At 43.2% G+C, this 17,859-nt stretch overlaps 1 protein-coding gene across 6 annotated transcripts in view; it reads right to left on the bottom strand.

Moving 5' to 3' along the window:
- Positions 1 to 314: 314 nt before the first annotated feature.
- Positions 315 to 17,859, bottom strand: part of LOC143340808 (uncharacterized) — a 58,991-nt gene continuing 41,446 nt past the window's right edge. For 2 of the 6 annotated variants that reach the window (XM_076763119.1, XM_076763120.1), the window contains exons 7-18: positions 15,724 to 17,016; positions 15,052 to 15,207; positions 8,715 to 12,548; positions 7,021 to 7,221; positions 6,822 to 6,902; positions 5,970 to 6,149; positions 5,437 to 5,889; positions 5,007 to 5,075; positions 3,478 to 4,267; positions 3,067 to 3,278; positions 2,228 to 2,542; positions 315 to 1,922 (exon numbers count right to left, since the gene is read on the bottom strand). In XM_076763119.1, the coding sequence (XP_076619234.1) occupies positions 1,851 to 1,922; positions 2,228 to 2,542; positions 3,067 to 3,278; positions 3,478 to 4,267; positions 5,007 to 5,075; positions 5,437 to 5,889; positions 5,970 to 6,149; positions 6,822 to 6,902; positions 7,021 to 7,221; positions 8,715 to 12,548; positions 15,052 to 15,207; positions 15,724 to 17,016 (7,656 nt within the window). In that variant the 3' untranslated portion in view covers positions 315 to 1,850. The remainder of the gene's footprint in view (positions 1,923 to 2,227; positions 2,543 to 3,066; positions 3,279 to 3,477; positions 4,268 to 5,006; positions 5,076 to 5,436; positions 5,890 to 5,969; positions 6,150 to 6,821; positions 6,903 to 7,020; positions 7,222 to 8,714; positions 12,549 to 15,051; positions 15,208 to 15,723; positions 17,017 to 17,859) is intronic. The other 4 variants (XM_076763122.1, XM_076763125.1, XM_076763121.1 and 1 more) reach the window with 4 other exon arrangements.

The raw sequence follows: 17,859 nt of genomic DNA on the forward strand, positions 1-17,859 counted from the left end.
CAAGAAACGAAAAGAGTTATGCTTCTGAAGATAAACATCTAAAGTACTAACCTTTATCTTCACGATATCTAAGTCCACTCGATGATTTGATTATGCGTTATAACTTAAAATACACCGTGTGCAGTGTACCGATTTATTCGTTACCAAACTGATATCAAAACATTCCAAACCGCGCGTCACATTCTCACAGTAGATCTAGAAAAAAAAGAACAAGTAACTTTTTAATACAAAAGAAACGAACAAAACAAACTGTTTCGCGTGCTGCGTTCCCCTGACACTTTTATTCGTCGATAAATTTATATAAACAACGGCTCTCGACGCCCTACGATCCACCGGGATACGCGTAACTCGAAATTATAGACGTGTCCACGAAAGTTATAGAGAACGTTCGAAAACCGCCGTTTGGTTTAAATATCGGAATCACTTTGCGCGTATCAAACGTCCGTGGAAATATTCCTCGCGCTGTATCTCCGCACGTTTTCGCGCAAAACAAAATACCCGGCGACGCTGTACCACGAAACGCAATATCACTAAATTTCGAATAGGAAAAAAACCGTCAACGTTTCAACCCTTAGTGCGCTCGTTAAATTACCAAGCTTATTACTCGGCGCTACCATTACTACTCGAGCTACCATCCGTACGAATGAAAGACAAACAAGAGACCCCAAGGATCCGTGTACTGTACACGCTTCCAGCTTTATTATATAAAAAGGAAAAAAGGTACGCGACGCACCGTACAGTAAAGGTGCGCGCGAACTGTACACAATACTCCGTTGACGCTTCGCTGTCGACTACCCTTGTTTTTCTCTTTTTCTCCCACTCTCTCGCTCTCTCTCTTTCTCGCTCACACGCATGCACACGTTCTCACTCTCGCTCTCATTCAGAGATACTTTAAATTACAACCTTCTTAGCGCAGCATCGCCGACGAGGTCGCCGTTGAATCGATCTTTGTGGGTGGGCACCCGCGTCGATACGCGTTTCGCGAATCGTCACTGTCTCGCGAATCGTGACAAGGCGCGTCGTCGCCCTCCCCATCCTCCCCCCGGATTAATTACCTTAATTGCGACGAACGTTACAAATGTCTCAGGAGGTACGAGGCGCCGAACCGTTACGACGTTACCCCAGAAACGTTTGCAAAGCGTCGTTTGCTCCTATCGAAAACTCGAGACCGGAAGCCTTGAAGAATTTCGTCATCGGTGTCTCGGCCCTCGCTACCGAGAGCTCCAGCCCTTAAAACTTAAAACACGGGCGACAGCGCCCCTTGGAAGACCTGGACAACTTTGAAATAATTCCATTTGAAATACTATTCTAAATAAAATATTATCAAATTAATATGGTTGCTTCGAAATTATCCATACGACGTTCGAAGTTCGATTAAAATTGAAGACACAGTTAATATTAAATTTAATATTATTTGATTCACGAATGATAAAAATTATTTAGAAGAGGTTATTCAAGGCCCCCGTGTTTTAAGGATTAAGTATCGAATCGCCCTTCAAGCGTCATGCTACTATCTACACTGATTGAAATAAAATACGTAATCAATAATCACCCAAGTTAGAGTATCAGCTATTACACGTAACGCTACGATCTATACATAAAAAAGAATGAAGTTTGAAATGTTTTCCACCGACATCGAACAAACACTTAATCTATCGGCAAGATTTGTCGAAAATCCCCCGATTCGACGAAATTTATGCGAACGCTTCTTCCAAGTATCGGCTGCCACCAGATCCTCCAAAGCAAAATTGTCCTCTCGCGTACGCTCGTACCGTACTAAATTCTCACGTTCGCGAATTAATTTCTTATCCTAGGGAATATATATTAATTTTCTTTCCCTCTCGGTACCTCTATCCACCCACCGCCTCGGACACGATTCTAGTGCCATTTCTGACTAAGGACTGCAACTGTTGCGCCGCCCCCTGCAACACGTAAACATATCGAAGCGTCACAAGCTTATTTGCTTAACGATCAACTTTACTCGATTCCAATTAAACGAATTTTAACGCCGACGAGAAACCGCGGGCAATATCTGATAAAGAATAAAATATAAACAACTCGTCGAATTAAAATTAGAAATTTTAATTACGCGGAATGTTTCACGGTAAATTAGTAAAAATATAATTGGTGTTTTTCGTCGCCTATTATTCGAATAAAATGTTGCCCATCTCCGTCGCGAACCAACGTAAGGGATAACTAACGAGCAATTAATGTGGAATTTACTTACACTCAGGGCAGCGCCGAGAAACTGACTGAATGCTCTGGTAGCACCGAATAACGCGCCATTTCCAGAATTCTCGCCGCCGAGCGACTGTACTGGAATACCGTAATTGGAGAAGGAACTGAAGAGGGGGGGTGGATATGTCGAGCTCGGCGACCACGTTGTAGTGCGTATCCTTGGTCCTGAGGTTGGTCTCGGTGTCACCGTCTTTTTCGTGGTATCCGTAGGTCGAGTTGCAGTCGATGGCGGCCTTGTCGTAATTGTCGTAGTCTCGGTAGTCGGGGATGCGGTTGGAGCAGAGGTGACGCTCTGGCCGAGGCTCTGTTACAAGACGAGCAATTATTTCCTTTTATCGCGATCAGTTTCTTGTTACTTTGTACTTCGGCCGCGTGGCTTGATTAAGCACCTTTTAAGCCCCACACTACGTGCAACGCGTACCAATAACCGATCGAATATTATTTAAAAGGTACTGCGTTCTATAAAATTGCGTTTCACGACACGTACCTCCAAAGAGCTGTACGGAAGCTCCCGGAGAAAGTGCAATGTATGATCTAACGATTGAAAAGAATATAAATGCAAATGAAATTTTGTAGCATAATGGTGAAAATGAGAGTTCGTCGTTGCTGGTGAATTTGAAAGCGACAGAAATTTTCATAATGTTGACATTTGGATCTTGGAGGAATATTTGAGAAAAGGAAAATCATCTCGAGCTTCAGGCTTTGTTGAGTCTGGTTACTAAAAATATTTAGGTGAAACGTTCCATCTATTTTTGTTAAGTCGGTCCCATCGACTGCTTTGTTATGTGAATTGCAGCAGTCTATTGCATCGATACGAGCAGTACTCACGGCTAACAGTAGTTGTTCTCTAATGTTTGTTGAAGGAGTCGGCGGTTCTATGCCTTGAGCCTTTAACAATGCCGCCAACAAGGCAGCATTATTGATTTCGGTTGATGGCGGGGGAGTTGTCGTGAGAGATCGTCCGCTTAATATCGCTCTTAAGAAAGATTCATCATCTTTACTCAAGCCAGATGACGTTTTCGAGGCACTGGCTTTATTTTCTGCAACGAATACAAGGAGACCCACGATACAACACACGACAGTCCCGGTAAATAAATCACAAAATATTTTATTAATTTGTCCATTTCTACTCGATATAGAATTAACCCTTGGAAGACTCTGATCGATTAGATCGTTAGATTAGCTCATAGATTATATCGTAGATGTGGACAAAGAAACTATTAAGTTTAGTTCACTTACCCTCTTGAGCAACGCGCAGCAATTTAAGCAAGAAATTCGCGTCGTCTTCGGAGGTGAACGACGACATCTCAACATTGGGCAACCTCGGATTTGGATTGTTCAACAACGAGAGTTTAGTCGTGGATATCGAGCTCGGTGCAGTCGATTTTGTATTTCTTGTAACGGAACTGGGAGTGTTCACTTCGATCTTCGAAATGTCCACGCTTCGGAAGGTCGTAGTGGACGGAACTGCTTTAGTAGTTTCTAACTTTTGCGTCGTTTGAACAGGCTTTGGAGTGATGCTGACAGATTTTTGCAAGGTTTTCGCTTGTTTCGGTTTCACAGGTTTCGGAGTGGGCGGTGGTGCGAACAACCCACCACCGAACAAAGCCTGCCACAGGCTGGCACCGAAACCTAGTGGCGCTTGAGTGGTAGTCCTGGGTCTTGGTGTTGTTACCGGTTTGATTGTGTTAACTATCGGAGCTTTGGTCGTACTTATCAGAGTCGTTTTAGCTGCTGGTGAAGTAGCTGTGGTCAATTCCACGGTTCTTTTCGTGGTGGTGGTCGAAACTGGCTTCCAAGTTACTTGTTCGGATACCAAATTATTAAATGAGTTTTCGGCGGTTTGCTGCTGCGTTGCTGTGTTCCACGTGGGAGCTGCTGCCGTTGACGACGGAGATAGATCGATCACTATTGGCTCGTATGGGATCCTTGGCGTGGACTGAATGATCAAGTTTGGCGATACACTCTCAACATTAATGGCCTTTGACGCTCGAGTTGGTCCTTGTTTGTTCAGCGCCAACGACAAAATCTAGAATTGATGTACGATAGTTAAGAAATCTGATTTTTAAAATAAACCCAATACTTATAAAATATAAATATGTGTTTATTTTTGGCACGCTTGTTTGACACACAATACCAGTTAGGGGTTAAAATAGTGTAACTTTGTATACCGAAACGAAGCGAAACCGAAGAACTGAATTGGATATGCAGGCTTATCGCTCGATCAGGACACAAATGTACTTATCGCAACTACTTTAATACCATGTATACGCGCGAATTAAATTCTAACAACGTAAATGTTATCGAAAGAAGACATATCAGACAACCGTTGCGTGGAATAGAGAAGGCCGTTGGCAAGGTTGTTCCAGTCCATTCACCGTGACTGGCCGATCATATGATTGCGATCGTCGCAGATCCGTCATTATGTCTTTCTTAGAAGGGCGTGACTAAAGATAATCTCCGATCTCTACCGAATTTTTCTTCTCGCGTGACTCAGACATTTTATTCGTACCACACAGAAACACGAGAAAGGAGCGCTGGAAAAGCAACACCGGCTCTTGCAATACTAACACTGGCTCTAGTAAAATGCAGTTCGTTGTACAATGGTGCAAAGAAGTGAAAGGACTGTTTAACGCCTCGTATCGACTCGTTTCTCGCTTTTCGCGTCGCGGACCAAACGATAATTACATTTATTGTTAATTCAGCAAGATTCTCGCATTTCGATTTCTTCTCATAACGTTTTATAGAACAGCATCATAAATATATACCTTATTTGCTAAAAGCTGCTCGACCTGCGTGAGTGTTTTGGGCGTGCTACTTCTGTAGGAACCCTGCAACTGCAAAAAAATAATCCCAGAAAAATCTGCATTAATCGAAACCGACAAAAACAGCATGACTGTCATTTTAACGATATACGAAGGGGTTATAATTTATGCTACACAAATTTGTTTGCTCGTTCACATCGATAAAACTATGCATGTAGTTTAAATTCGTTCCACCATGAAACGCAAGATATTTTTACTCATAAGTAACAAATTGTTTATTTAAAAGCAGCGAATAATCTTTCGAAATTTAAAAGATGTTTAGTAGAAATAGTTGTTGGAGACATTTGCTTGATATAAAATAACAGTCAGAATTAAGCGTATTACCAATAACAGCGTTAATAAAATAATTTTTTTGAATTTTCACTTGACTTACCAATGAATTCAAAAAGGCCAAGTCGTCGAACGTTGTGCCAAACGCGTTTTGTTGCTGCGTATTCGTGAGCAAATTGTTCGTTTGACTAGACGGAGTCGTTGCAGACAAGGGACTAGCTGTGGTTTGAGATGCAATTGCTGTTGTTTGCGTTGCTGGAGCAGTTGTTGCAGGCTGTGGAGTGGTAGATGTGGTTGTTGTTGTTGTTGGAGCCAATGTAGTTGTAGTTGTCGTGGTTGTAGTTGTTGGTGTTGTGGTAGTAGTAGGAGGAGTAGTTGTAGGTGCAGCTGTCATAGTTGTAGGAGGTGGCATCGTTGTTGGAGCAACATTAGCTGCTGCTGGAGTAGAAGACACTGTGTTTGGGGTACCAATCACGCTAGAGAACGGAGTGAAGACTTCAACAAATGGATTAATCGGACGTGGAGGGAACGAGCCATTTGCCTCTGCCGAATCGTCCTGAATCAAAAATTCATACACCCAAGTTTAACAGTGTTTGCAACGAAAACTTCCAAACGAGCAACTCGATCAATACGAACCAGAGTGTTCGAAGCGACCGAAGCTGTTATCACTGGAGAGGAGGTGGTAATTCCAAAAATCTGATCCAACGGATCCCTCCACGGAAATCCAGGCGGGGCTGTGACTCGACCTGATGGCTGATTATTCAAGAGATTTTCGAAAGATGGTACGGACGGCGATGGTCCCTCATTGGCAGCAGACTAAGTTATAGAAGTATGTCGTTTATAATCGCAAAGAAATGATTTTTCTACACCTAATTATGAAAATATCTTAATCTTTTCTACTTTGGCACTCAGTCCCTTAGTACTTCCTTTTTATTATTAATAAAATCGTTTAATGTAAAATTGTATGATCCAAGAGTTTTCGGCTAAACCATGGAAGATCTTTTGTAGAATACAAGAATCATTATCATTATAGTCGGCTATCGTTTGTAACGTGGTTATAAATGGACCGTCTCATAAAAACGAGAAGTAACATTGTTACCAACTGGAGTCGGTGTGTCTCCGACCAAAAATACCCTTGCATGTAAATCCTGACGCAATAGTGAGCGCAGTAAGTCTCGACATTTCCTTGTTAGCACAGTCGACGACTCGTTGCGACTGTTTAACAGGGCAATGAATTCTCGCGCGGCATTGTCATTACGTCGCAATTACTCAAACACAACGAATAGCACGAACGCGAAACTCGAGTCTCTCGTATCTCAAATGTGAGAGAATATACACCAATATTGACACTTCCGCCTATGCAACGTTGGTCGAACCGAGTACTCTTGGACCTCGCCGCGCACGAGGCGGGGGAAAACGAAAAATTAATAACCGTCCCGAATGTGTTCTGTTTTACGAAGTTGTACTTTTCTCTTCGTTTGTACTTACAGCTACTGAATTTATATTTACACTGACAACGCGGGGGTTAGTGGCAGGCGCCCCATCAGTCCAATAGTTGACGAACTTGTCCTGAAAGATACGACATTGTCTCTTTGTTTTTTTCTCCTTACGAGAGATACGTTGGAGCGCTGAAAGAATCAGCCACAGCGTCGTTGTAAATCATGTTCTGTCTCTCTTGCTTTCTTACCTGTCCGATGTACACGGAGCTGCGTTGACCTCCGGCCTCTTTCGTCCTGGTGGCCTCGTCCCTCTCTCGATCTTGGACGATACGACCGCCCTGCGAATCGGTCGGCGGTCGACCGGTACTTACTGTCGGCGTCAGCAGACCGGGAATCGCAGACATTGCACTCGACGGTGTCCCCATTTGCGTATTCAACGGGTTATTGCTCTAAACAGTACCAAACGATTCAAATTTTTCAAACGTACGTCAAATTTTTGTTACGCTGCAACAATACGATACTTGAAATTATTATCCAGTGAAAATTTGATCCATTGCTCTGAACGAGGGTTGAAACGGTTATGGTTTTCAACGACTTCCGGTAGAATAGATAAAACGAAACTTTTATTACAAATATTCTAAGTCTCGATCAGATAAGATAAATAAAAATCAAAGCTCTTATCAATTTAAACAGCTGAATAGATTCCTTTTAATACATTCCCAAAACTACCATTTTGAATAGTTCAAACGTATAACCCTTCTTAATTTTTTATTTTAATCTATCTCTGAGTTATCGACCACTAATAGAATTTATTTGGATATTGAAAACTTGGAAAACTAAATAAAGAACAGTGGATCAAAGTTTCGCTGTGCTCGGCGGGTCACGAGATATCGGTCGTCGGGGCGGGATGACGAATCACGATGATTTATCAAATCCTATTTCCAAGAGTTTATCGAATACCACTTATACAGTATACTATTCGCTCCATTTTGTCTTGTTCATGTGGCCGATGTATGATCTGGTAAGCTTGAAATGCAGAATTCAAAATGTAAATATTTAATACAATCAGAGTCTCGAAAGGTAACGTGAAATGACAAATTTGACCAAAAACTAGGTGCGTTTCGATGTGCACGGTGCATAAAGACAAGAAACATGCGACACACATAGAACAAATTATTTACACATTTACAATAAAATTATGTACAATCACCTGTTGCGGAAAAAACGGTACTAAAAGGACGAATCTCAATATAAATTACGTTCAAGTGGGCATTTGATAAATTCTTATGTCGAAGTTGAATCTACTTAGAATCGCGTAGAAGAAAAAATGAAATAGGAAAACAATTTTGCAAATATGCCGTGAAAGTTACTACAAGAACTCGTGTAATACAATTAATGATCACGACATTGGAAAATTAGTTTATTACGGTACCAAAGAAACTACTTCAACGAAACCAAAGCGTTAAACAAGAGGCAAGTAGGCTGTGTCATTGTGAGCATAAAACTCGATATATTCTGGTAACAAAATAAAATCTACACGTATGTAAAATGTTTTCTCTAATTTGAGAATCGTGCAAACGTGACTTGTCCCGTTCAAGATTATTTAAATGTCTCTATATCTTACATGACTAAATTTGATCTTGGTTACATCACTACGTTACTGATAATACGTTGTTAAAAAATAACGATGACCTTAAAATCTCATAATAATCTTCTCTTTTCGCTTGCTTTCACCAACGAAGATATTCCAAATGTTCGTATTAAGACGTTCCAAAATAATTCCAACTAAACGAACCTCTGACTTTTCATGCAACAATGACACAGTTGAAAGATCCAAAGTGACTACACGGAGAAACACGTCGAGAAATCCGTTCCCGAGTAAACGTTCTCGAACACGAGACCGGGCTAACGATCGATGATGAACAGGTGGAATAAGAGATACCATTTCGTTGGTGCTCGGGACGCTAGCAGGGGTACCAAGTGGTCCCGTGAAACCGGGTCCACCTCCATTGGGGCCGACGATCGCGTTACCAGAAAGGCCAAGATTAACGCTGCCGGGGCCTTGATACTGATTGTAAGTGCCTTGGTTAACCTGGTTATAATACGGCCTGGGTGGTGGCCTGTTAGTGGTAGTGGAAGTGCTAAGTGAGAACACAACCTCGACCGGGTTCCTAGGTGGATCCGGTATTATCGTCCCGTTCGGGAACTTCCGGACCAGCCTGCCGTCCGGGAAGATACCGAATACCACGTACGGGCTGTCCACGTTCCTGGCGTCGATCAGGTTGTCCTCCGGTCGTTTCCTAACGATCGTTTTGTTAGGATAAATTCCATAGATCAAGTAATCTCTCAGAGGTGCTCTAGTGCTAGAGCTTGGACTGAAGCGTGGAGCTGGCGTCAGTCTGCTGCCTCCGAATCGACCTAAGTACGGTGTCGTGGGAGCCTGAGCGATCTGACCGCTCAAAGGTCTCGTGGGCATCGTCATCCCAGGTGTTGCTTGCGTAGTCGTTGCACTACCTGTTGCATTCACGGCACTTCCTCCAGAGTTTGTCGAAACAGTAGTCCCCGGAGCGTTGGTGGAAGCTTCGGTAGACACGAGATTCTCGTTTATATCGACGGTGGTGGTCTGCATGGGAACCGTTGTCTCGGTCACCGCCATCACAGTGACGACGTCCGTTCTTGTTGGCATTGTCGTCGTTTGAGGCGTTGATGCCCCCTCGTCAGAAGGGCGTCCAGTGGTCGTCGAGGTCGTCGTCATTGTCGTGGTCGTAGTTGTCGTCGTTGTCGTTGTCTCGACCGAAGATGATGTGGTTGTAATGAGAGAAGAATCGGGACTAGAAGTGGAGGATTCGGTGGATGAAACAGCAGAGGATTCTGTGACAGGGGAGGATGTGATCTCGGTCGTTTGGCCGATTCCCGAACCTGCCGTCCCTTGGGCGGTTGCTGATGTTGTATCCTGGAAACGGGCAACAACAGTTGGAGTTTCGTTCTCAGGGTTTGGGGTTGTTTGGGGGATGATTGTCGTTTCACCGGGCGTGTTAGTAGTTATATCCATTGTGGGCTCTGTGATGGTTGTTAGAGGGGACTGGTTAGTAGTAGCCTCTGTGACATCCGTTGAATTAACATCCAGCGGCGCCGTGGTTGTAATCGTTGGCGTGGTTGCTTCGTCGCCAATCGTTTCTGTAGTCGTTGGCGTTAACTCCAACTCTATTTTTTGGTTAGTTTCAACGTCTACGTTACTCGTTACATTCTCAACTAATTCTGTATCGGGCACCACCGTGGTTTGTTCAACGTTCGATTCGGAGGATGCTGGCGGTGTGGTCATCGTATTTACAGAGGAAGGGATAGTTTCAGGAACTGTGATCGTCGTAGATGCTTCGGGTTGATTAGTGCTAGTGTCCATCACAGGCTGTGACGTTACTATTGTGAGATTAGTTAGTTGTGCTGCGGTTTCTGTAGATTCGATGACTGCTTCTGTGGTTTGTCCAGAAGACGTTTGAGTCTCGGTCATGGTCATCGAGTTCGATGCTAAATCGTCGCTGTTAGTGGTTAGTTCGAGATTCTCTGTAGGCGTGACTGTCATTATTGTACTTGGTGTAGTTGTCTGAGATTGTGTTGTTGTGTCGAGGCTCGTTTCGATATCGGATAAAATTCTACTCGAGAGAGTCGCTCGTGTCTCAGTTTCTGTCATAATCGAGGGGGTGGTTGATTCTACGGTATCGACAAGGGGTCCTAACGATGTGGTTTGATTTGTTTGCGCAACTTCCGCCTCGTTGTCTATTACATTGCTTTGGAGGGTTGTAGTAGCCGTGTCGGAAGAGTTTTCTGAAGGTAAACCAGTCGTTGTGAAGTCTACGGAATCCACCTCGTTCTGGGAAGGATCGTCGGAGGAAGTAGTTAATTCTGGCATTGTTACAGTGGTCAATGTTGACTCTACGGATTCTGTCGTAACATCTGGGGGAATCGACGATGATTCTGCAGCCTGAGTCGTGTCTAATACGTCGTTCGTTAAACTAGAAGTGTTGTTTGAGTTTTGAGCAGACACTGATTCTTCGTTATCGCTTATCTCTTCCGAGAGAAGCGTCTTGGCGATAGACATTAATTCTGTTAGTAAAGTGTCATTGGTAGAAGTAACTATCGAAGCGGTAGTCACTTCGACGTCTAACGGGAGATTTGTAAAATTGTTTGAATCGCTGTTCGAAACTGTTTGAGAATCTTGTGTTGTTGTTGGTGCTGTAGTGGTTGTGACTAGATTTATGTCGTCCTGCATACTGTCTTCTTGAGTGGTTACGACTGCATTAGATTGATCGGTCGCAGTCGTAGGTAACGTAGTACTAACTGAACCTACTGCGCTTTGTGTAGTCATTCCTTCGGTTGTTGTCAAACCAGGCTGATCCATCGTAACCGGCGACATGGTCGTCGTCGTTCCTATTTCTCCTTGACCAGTCGTCGTTTCCACCCTGTTCAACTGCGCGAGAACCTCCAAAGTACTCTTCCTGCTCGAATCCAATATCACGTTCGATATCTCGTTCTCTGGGAATATCGTCGTCGTGATATCCTGACTTGGTACAGTGGTTGTATTCAAAGACGCTTGTAGACGAGACAAAATATCCTGTGCAAAATCTATCAGTCTACTCTTCAACGTAGACGTAGCTATAGGCGTTGTCGTAGTTGTCTCTGCATCGATGATATTATTCGATTCCGATTCAGTTGTAGTAGCAGCTGTCGAGCTAGCGTCCGCTGCTTGCGTCGAAGTTACATCCGACGATTGTATGGTATTAGTTTCCGGATTCTCGGTTGTATTAACGTTTGCACCATCCGTGGTGGTGGTTTGTGGAACGCTGCCATACAAATCGGAACTACTTTCGGGCACGACGCTCGTAACAGCTGGAATATCCGTGGTGGCGATCGTGGTCGATCCAAGATTCTGATTCGCTGGAACGGTGGTCGTTTCTGCAACGGAATTCGAGGTTCCGGCGGCTGTTGTTGTCGTATCTGTGTTACGTGGGAGTGATTCTGTACTGGCTTGTTCGGGCATGGACGCTGAATCGGCGTTTATGGAGGTCTGTTCGGTAGTGGATGATGATTCTGTACTGGCTTGTTCGGGCATGGACGCTGAATCGGCGTTTGTGGAGGTCTGTTCGGTAGTGGATGATGATTCTGTACTGGTGGATACCAGTTCGGTAGTGGAGGATGATTCTGTACTTGTGGTGACCTGTTCGGTACTGGAGGATGATTCTATACTTGTGGTGACCTGTTCGGTACTGGAGGATGATTCTGTACTTGTGGTGACCTGTTCGGTACTGGAGGATGATACAGTGCTCGTGGATACTTGTTCGGTAGTGGAGGGTGGTTCTGTGCTCGTGGAGGCTTGTTCGGTCGCTGGTGGGTTTTCGGGGGCTCCTGTGGTAACCACGGGGGTGGAGTTCTCCGTCGAAGGGTTTTCGGGGGCCCCTGTATTAACCACGGAGGTGGAGTTCTCCGTTTCCTCGGATAATCTTGGGATCAATGTGATATCCTGAATAGTGGTTGTGTCTGGGGTCTGTGGGCTCATGGTCGGGCTTGTAGTGTCATTGTTAGAATTATTGCTGGTTCCGTTAGCGACAGTGGCGTTAAAGTCTACCTGAGGGACCCTGCCAACTTGCTGTTCTCCCTGTACGCTTGCGTTTCCTAGTAACTGTTCGTTCTTGATGCTAGCCGACTCCAACGCCTGGTAAATGGTGAAGAATCGAGGCTCGCCAGGACTCGAGACGTCGATCGGTGGTGCCGAGCCGGAATTCTAGAATCAGAAATTTAGTGCGTGCAGGGTGCTATACATCGAACAAGTGCCATGTGGTCGGAATACGTGATTTTATCTTATGTACAGTTTCTAAGTCGTCGGTGCAGCAACATCCTCTAATCAGTGTGTATATACACTAATACAATCGATTGTACGATACGTGGTGTTCGTTCTTGCCATTTAACGGCATGAAAACTCTTCCATGAATAGATCAGAGGCATAAATTACTTTTACGCGATTACGCGTTAATTTAATTGATCCCCCCCGGCGACTAATTGAACCCGTGATTGAGTGAGCATGCACCATCTCTTGGTGGAGATACGAACTACCTAAGAAGAGGAGAAACCGAGGCTGTTTTAATATACCAAGAAATACTGGTAACTAGCAAAGTAGTAGCGAGTTAGAAACTCGTTCTTCGAGCGAGGGATCGTTGATACGGGCAATAGAGACTGGTTGCCGCTCACTTCGATTTTTTTATTTTAATCGGGATTTCTCACAGCTGTTAATCCTCTCTCACAGAGGTCTCCAGCGATAGGTTTCATAACATGGAATTAGAAAAACATGTGAACGTGATTTATGCCGACGACGATCTTAATTATTTGTCGGTTGACGAGAAATTAAATTTACAAGAGTTAATATACTAGGAAGTATTTATACGTTTATAGATCGAACTGCAACATTCCAACTGAAAGTGTATCAGCGTAAACGCTTTTAACTTTGAAACAAAAAAAATTCGTCTGTGAAAAATAGGTCGAGGCTGCATCGTCACAGATACATTTGTGACCTTAAATTACTTGCTTTTCCTGATATATTTGTATCGATCTAGATCCACCCACATGCCCCAGATAACTTTAACACGGTCTTAATGGACACACATTATGCAGCATCCATTTACTTTCACTCGTTGCCGCCCTGGAACACCGTAAAACGAATGGATCACGAAAATGTACCTGTGCAATCGGAATGCGCCTCTACTAGAAAGTAAAGTCTCGTTGCGTCAAATTTAAATAAATATTAATCTCATTCAGGCATGGTCACGTTACTTTTTATTTAATTTTCACAAGTTCATAGACATTATTAACAACGCAAACATATATTAAATGAACGAACCGGCTTATGATATACTTAACAAGTGAAAATTTTGTGTTTAATGATATAAATTAATATTATAACATCTTGAAAACGCTTCTAAAATCAGATACGCATGAAAGATTGGCTAGTTTGTTCCTCGAATGCGTAGAATCTTAATTAAGTAATTGTGACGCCGTCTATAAAATATTCATGGACGCGTTTAAATAAGAACGAACAACTCCATGTCGCGTGCGATCCAAAAACCAGTACATTTATTACCAAAATTGTATATAATCTTGTATAATACAGTATATGTATTATGGCGATAGTAAGAACGTAAGTAGCTGTACACATTAGTATATGCGAACCCAAACTGAAAATACCACGAATCACAAACTAGGCGTTAACGTTAATCACAAATTATTAGTGGCGCTTTTTTTTATTCATTTTTTCCGTGTGTTATTTATAATCTTTTTTTGTTTTAACTGTAGAACTGTAACGATAAAATCTGTTTCTTGTATAAGAATTATTCTCGATGTTCAGTTTTTCTGTGCGACCAATGCTTGTATCAATGTCAAGAGTATAACAATAATTTGCTGTGAAATGGATGAAAAACCTTTAGAAATTATACACATTGTACACGTAAAATTTTTTCAAAAAAAGAAAAAGAAAAACGGTAAAGTAATCCTTCAGGAACGGCTAATCACTAAAATATTGATGGAAAGAAACAAGGTTAATAATTAGTAGCACATTTGTCGAAATATTATTGAAATTTTTGATTCAACGCAGAGTATTTGTATCGATGTCGTTAGAATCGAGATTTCCGGATGTAGTTGTGACGACACCAACAGTGTGATCGGTCCACGATGGTGGTGCAACGGCTTCGATCTCCTCGGATATCTTCGTGGTGAAAACCTTTTAAGCACACAAAAAACGACCACACTGACTTACTGTTAGCTTCAACTTTCTTCAGCCACGTAATCTTACCTCCGTAACCATTTCCACGATCCATTTCTTTCATGCACGACCTCTCGGAATTTTTAATAATACTTTACGGAATGAATGAACGATCGATACATCTATTTTTCAGTCTTCATTACCGATACGAGGTTTTAATTCTCTAAATTAACTGCATTGCGGGAAAGTTTCTTCCTTAATAGAAAACTTACTTTTTGCCTAAATGAAATTATACCATCGAACGTTCAAATACATACGTAAGAAACTTTAATCCTGCTGATCTTCGGTTGTTCATACGTATGGAATATTCAGAGAAAATGACAATCTATTTGTCAATTTTTTGCCTCGATGAGTTATGAATTAACCGCCCATTAATTCACAAATTATTGAATATTTTAAGGCTTATTAACTATAATAACACCGATTGCTAAACTTAACGATTAGAATTCCTTTGAAAATGTTGGAATAATCTTACCTCTACGGGTGTGACTGGCGTAGTGGACGAACTAGTGATCGATGGCACGGTAGGCTGATAAATATTATTCTGCTTTCTGATAAACAATTCCGCGCCTTTGTATCTCGCGCTAAATCGCGGTGGCCCTCCGCTTGGCGTGATTCTGGGGGCTGAATTCTGTTCACAAACGACATCGACGATTATTTAGAAATTAAGTGTTAAAGTTGACAAATATTATACTATGCGATCTACATCAAACAAAACGAATAAAAGTCAGTCAACTCTAACACTTAAAATTTTAATGTTAAAATTAAAATTAACTACCTAAACTCCAACTGTATCTTTCAGCTTTTTTTGAATAAAGCATTGTTATGATTCTAGTAACTTTGTTGTGTGAATCATAAAAGGGCAAGGGAAATAAAATAATTTTAAAATTAAAAAATTAAGGAAACGATGGTATTTGAAAGAAAAATTCTAATAGTCGTTTTATAATATTGTTAGAATGCTTTTGAAACATTTTCAATGCAATATTGCTCGTATCGTTATAGTCCCGTATAACTGCAATATTACAAAAACGCTTGAAACATACGATATGCCTGCATTGAATTAATTAAAATGATTAACTAAATTCTAAGAAGAGTCTAATAAGCAGATTACGGTTAATTATAAAAATGTGTAACGATGAATAATTACCGCGTTGTTAACATTGCTGTAGGAGCCAGAAAAGACGGGCGTCTTGTTACCGAGTGAGCTCAACAGCGGTGCCACGGTGCTTCTCAGTTGCTCCAGCAGCGTGGCATTTCCGGTTATAAATGCACTTCTGGTGGGGCTGAAGACGTTCGTGTTGCCGCTGTCGCCGTTGCTGCTGCCGGTAATTCCTGGCGTTTGTTGCGCGGTGTCGTTCGCGATCTGCAGATTCACCTGTGGTTCCTGTGGTACCGATCGAGGGGACGGCGACGTGGACTTCAAACTGGAATGGTACCTCTGCGATCGAGGAGTGATGGCGACTCCAGCGCCGTCTATCTTGGTGGTGGATTCGACCAAGGTCGTAGGAACCTCCGAGTGTCTTCTGTAGGTCGCAGTCCTTGGCCTAAACTCTACCTTCCTCGTCTGCGTCACTGGCCCCTCTGATGTGCTTTTCTGCACGCTTTCCACAGTCTTCACCACCGCCTTCTTTCTGGAGTATCTGCTGGTAGCAGCCGGTATCTTCGTGGTACCAGTCAACTCCGTTGTCTTATCTTCTAACGAGTTCTCCTTCGTCCTTTTACTGTAACGTGGTCGAAAGCTCGGTTTGGTAACGCCATTGCTAAATTTCGATTTCTGAATAACGTTTTCCTCTTGCGATTCCTTCGACGTTCTTTCGGCCGGGGTCACGGAACTTTCGTGCGTCTTTCTGTTGCGCGATTGATGGGCATAATTTTGTTTACTTGATTTCTTCGGTTTAATGGTGGTGACGGGATCGCTGCTGTTCTCGCGAGATGTTTCTTCTTTGGACTTCTTGCGAGTACCAGGGAGTATCCTCGCCGAGTCGAGGGTGGTCGCCGACGCCTCTTCCGAGGACACGGTGATGACGGATGGATCCGTGGTCCCATACGGTTTCGTGACGTCCTCCACTTTCTCTTCGATCGAGATCGAAGTGACCATTCTCTCGGATATTATTCGTCCTTTCTTCGAGGTGAACGGTCTGATGGTAACCTTGGACGGGCCCTCGAGACCTTTCCTCAGTCTGGAAAGTTTCGAGTCCTCCCGCGAGTTCTCGATCGAAAGTCTGCGCTCGTTCGCGCCCGGCTTGGTGAACTTGGCGACCTTGCTCGTCCCGGCGATCGACGGTTTACCGGTCGCTGGTTTCGATTTGCTGAAAGAGGAGGCCGTGGTTGCGTCGAGATCGTTCTCCTCGATGTTCAACTCTGGCTTCACTAACCTCCTAGCCAGATCCAGCTTCATCTTCGATCTTTCGGCGAACAGAGCGGCGGACGTTCTTTTCACCTGAAAGGGTCGTTCAAACAGCTCCGTTTTAGGATAGTGGGAAACCACCGACGAGACTAAAGCCGGCTCCGGAAGCTCGAGCGGGGACACTGTTAGTGCGGCACGGTCTCGACGAGATTTCCGTCGACAGGAGGAGACGTTCTCAAGGTCGCTCGTAAATCTTACACTCACGACACGTCGAGTAACGGGTAACAGTACTTTGATTACGGGGAGACTTATCGCGACGACGAGTTTTTCCTACATGACGAATAGAAGCCTGAGGAAGCGCAGAAACGAGACGATCCATGCTGCCATTTGGCTCGTAACGAGCCCCAGCCATGATTTCACTGTGGCGGACAACAACTGAAATTTTTAATCATTGTTATCAGACGCAAGAACCTTGGAGGAAGAATCGTGTACGACGATGCGAACGATCCACGGGAGACAGAGTGACATAAAAATTACTAATCGACGTGACAAGCTCGAGGCTGCTGAAGCATTCTCCATTAATCGTACTACAATGGTTATTCTACTGTGAGACTATCCAGCCTTCCCGTATCGAGTAAAAAAAAAAATTATATATCGTGTTCGACTCATTCGACAGTCTTCTTAAGCGTCGATCAAGCGATTAGCTGCGGTGAGGAGGTGACATAATTAAATTTTATAGAGAGAGAGAGAGAGACAGCTGTGATAACATCTTTTCTTTTCTACTTCGTGGCAAATCGATTCCAGGGCGAAAGGGAACCAGTTTTGCTGATTTCACGTCGCATAGCGTTCGTGCCTGTACCAATCAGTGGAATATGTAATTACCCTAACGAAAACACCTTCTAAATCTGTCGCTTTACTCTGGAATACTGTTCCTAT

The sequence above is a fragment of the Colletes latitarsis genome, chromosome 4, assembly GCF_051014445.1.
Source record: "Colletes latitarsis isolate SP2378_abdomen chromosome 4, iyColLati1, whole genome shotgun sequence".
Lineage (NCBI taxonomy): Eukaryota > Metazoa > Arthropoda > Insecta > Hymenoptera > Colletidae > Colletes > Colletes latitarsis.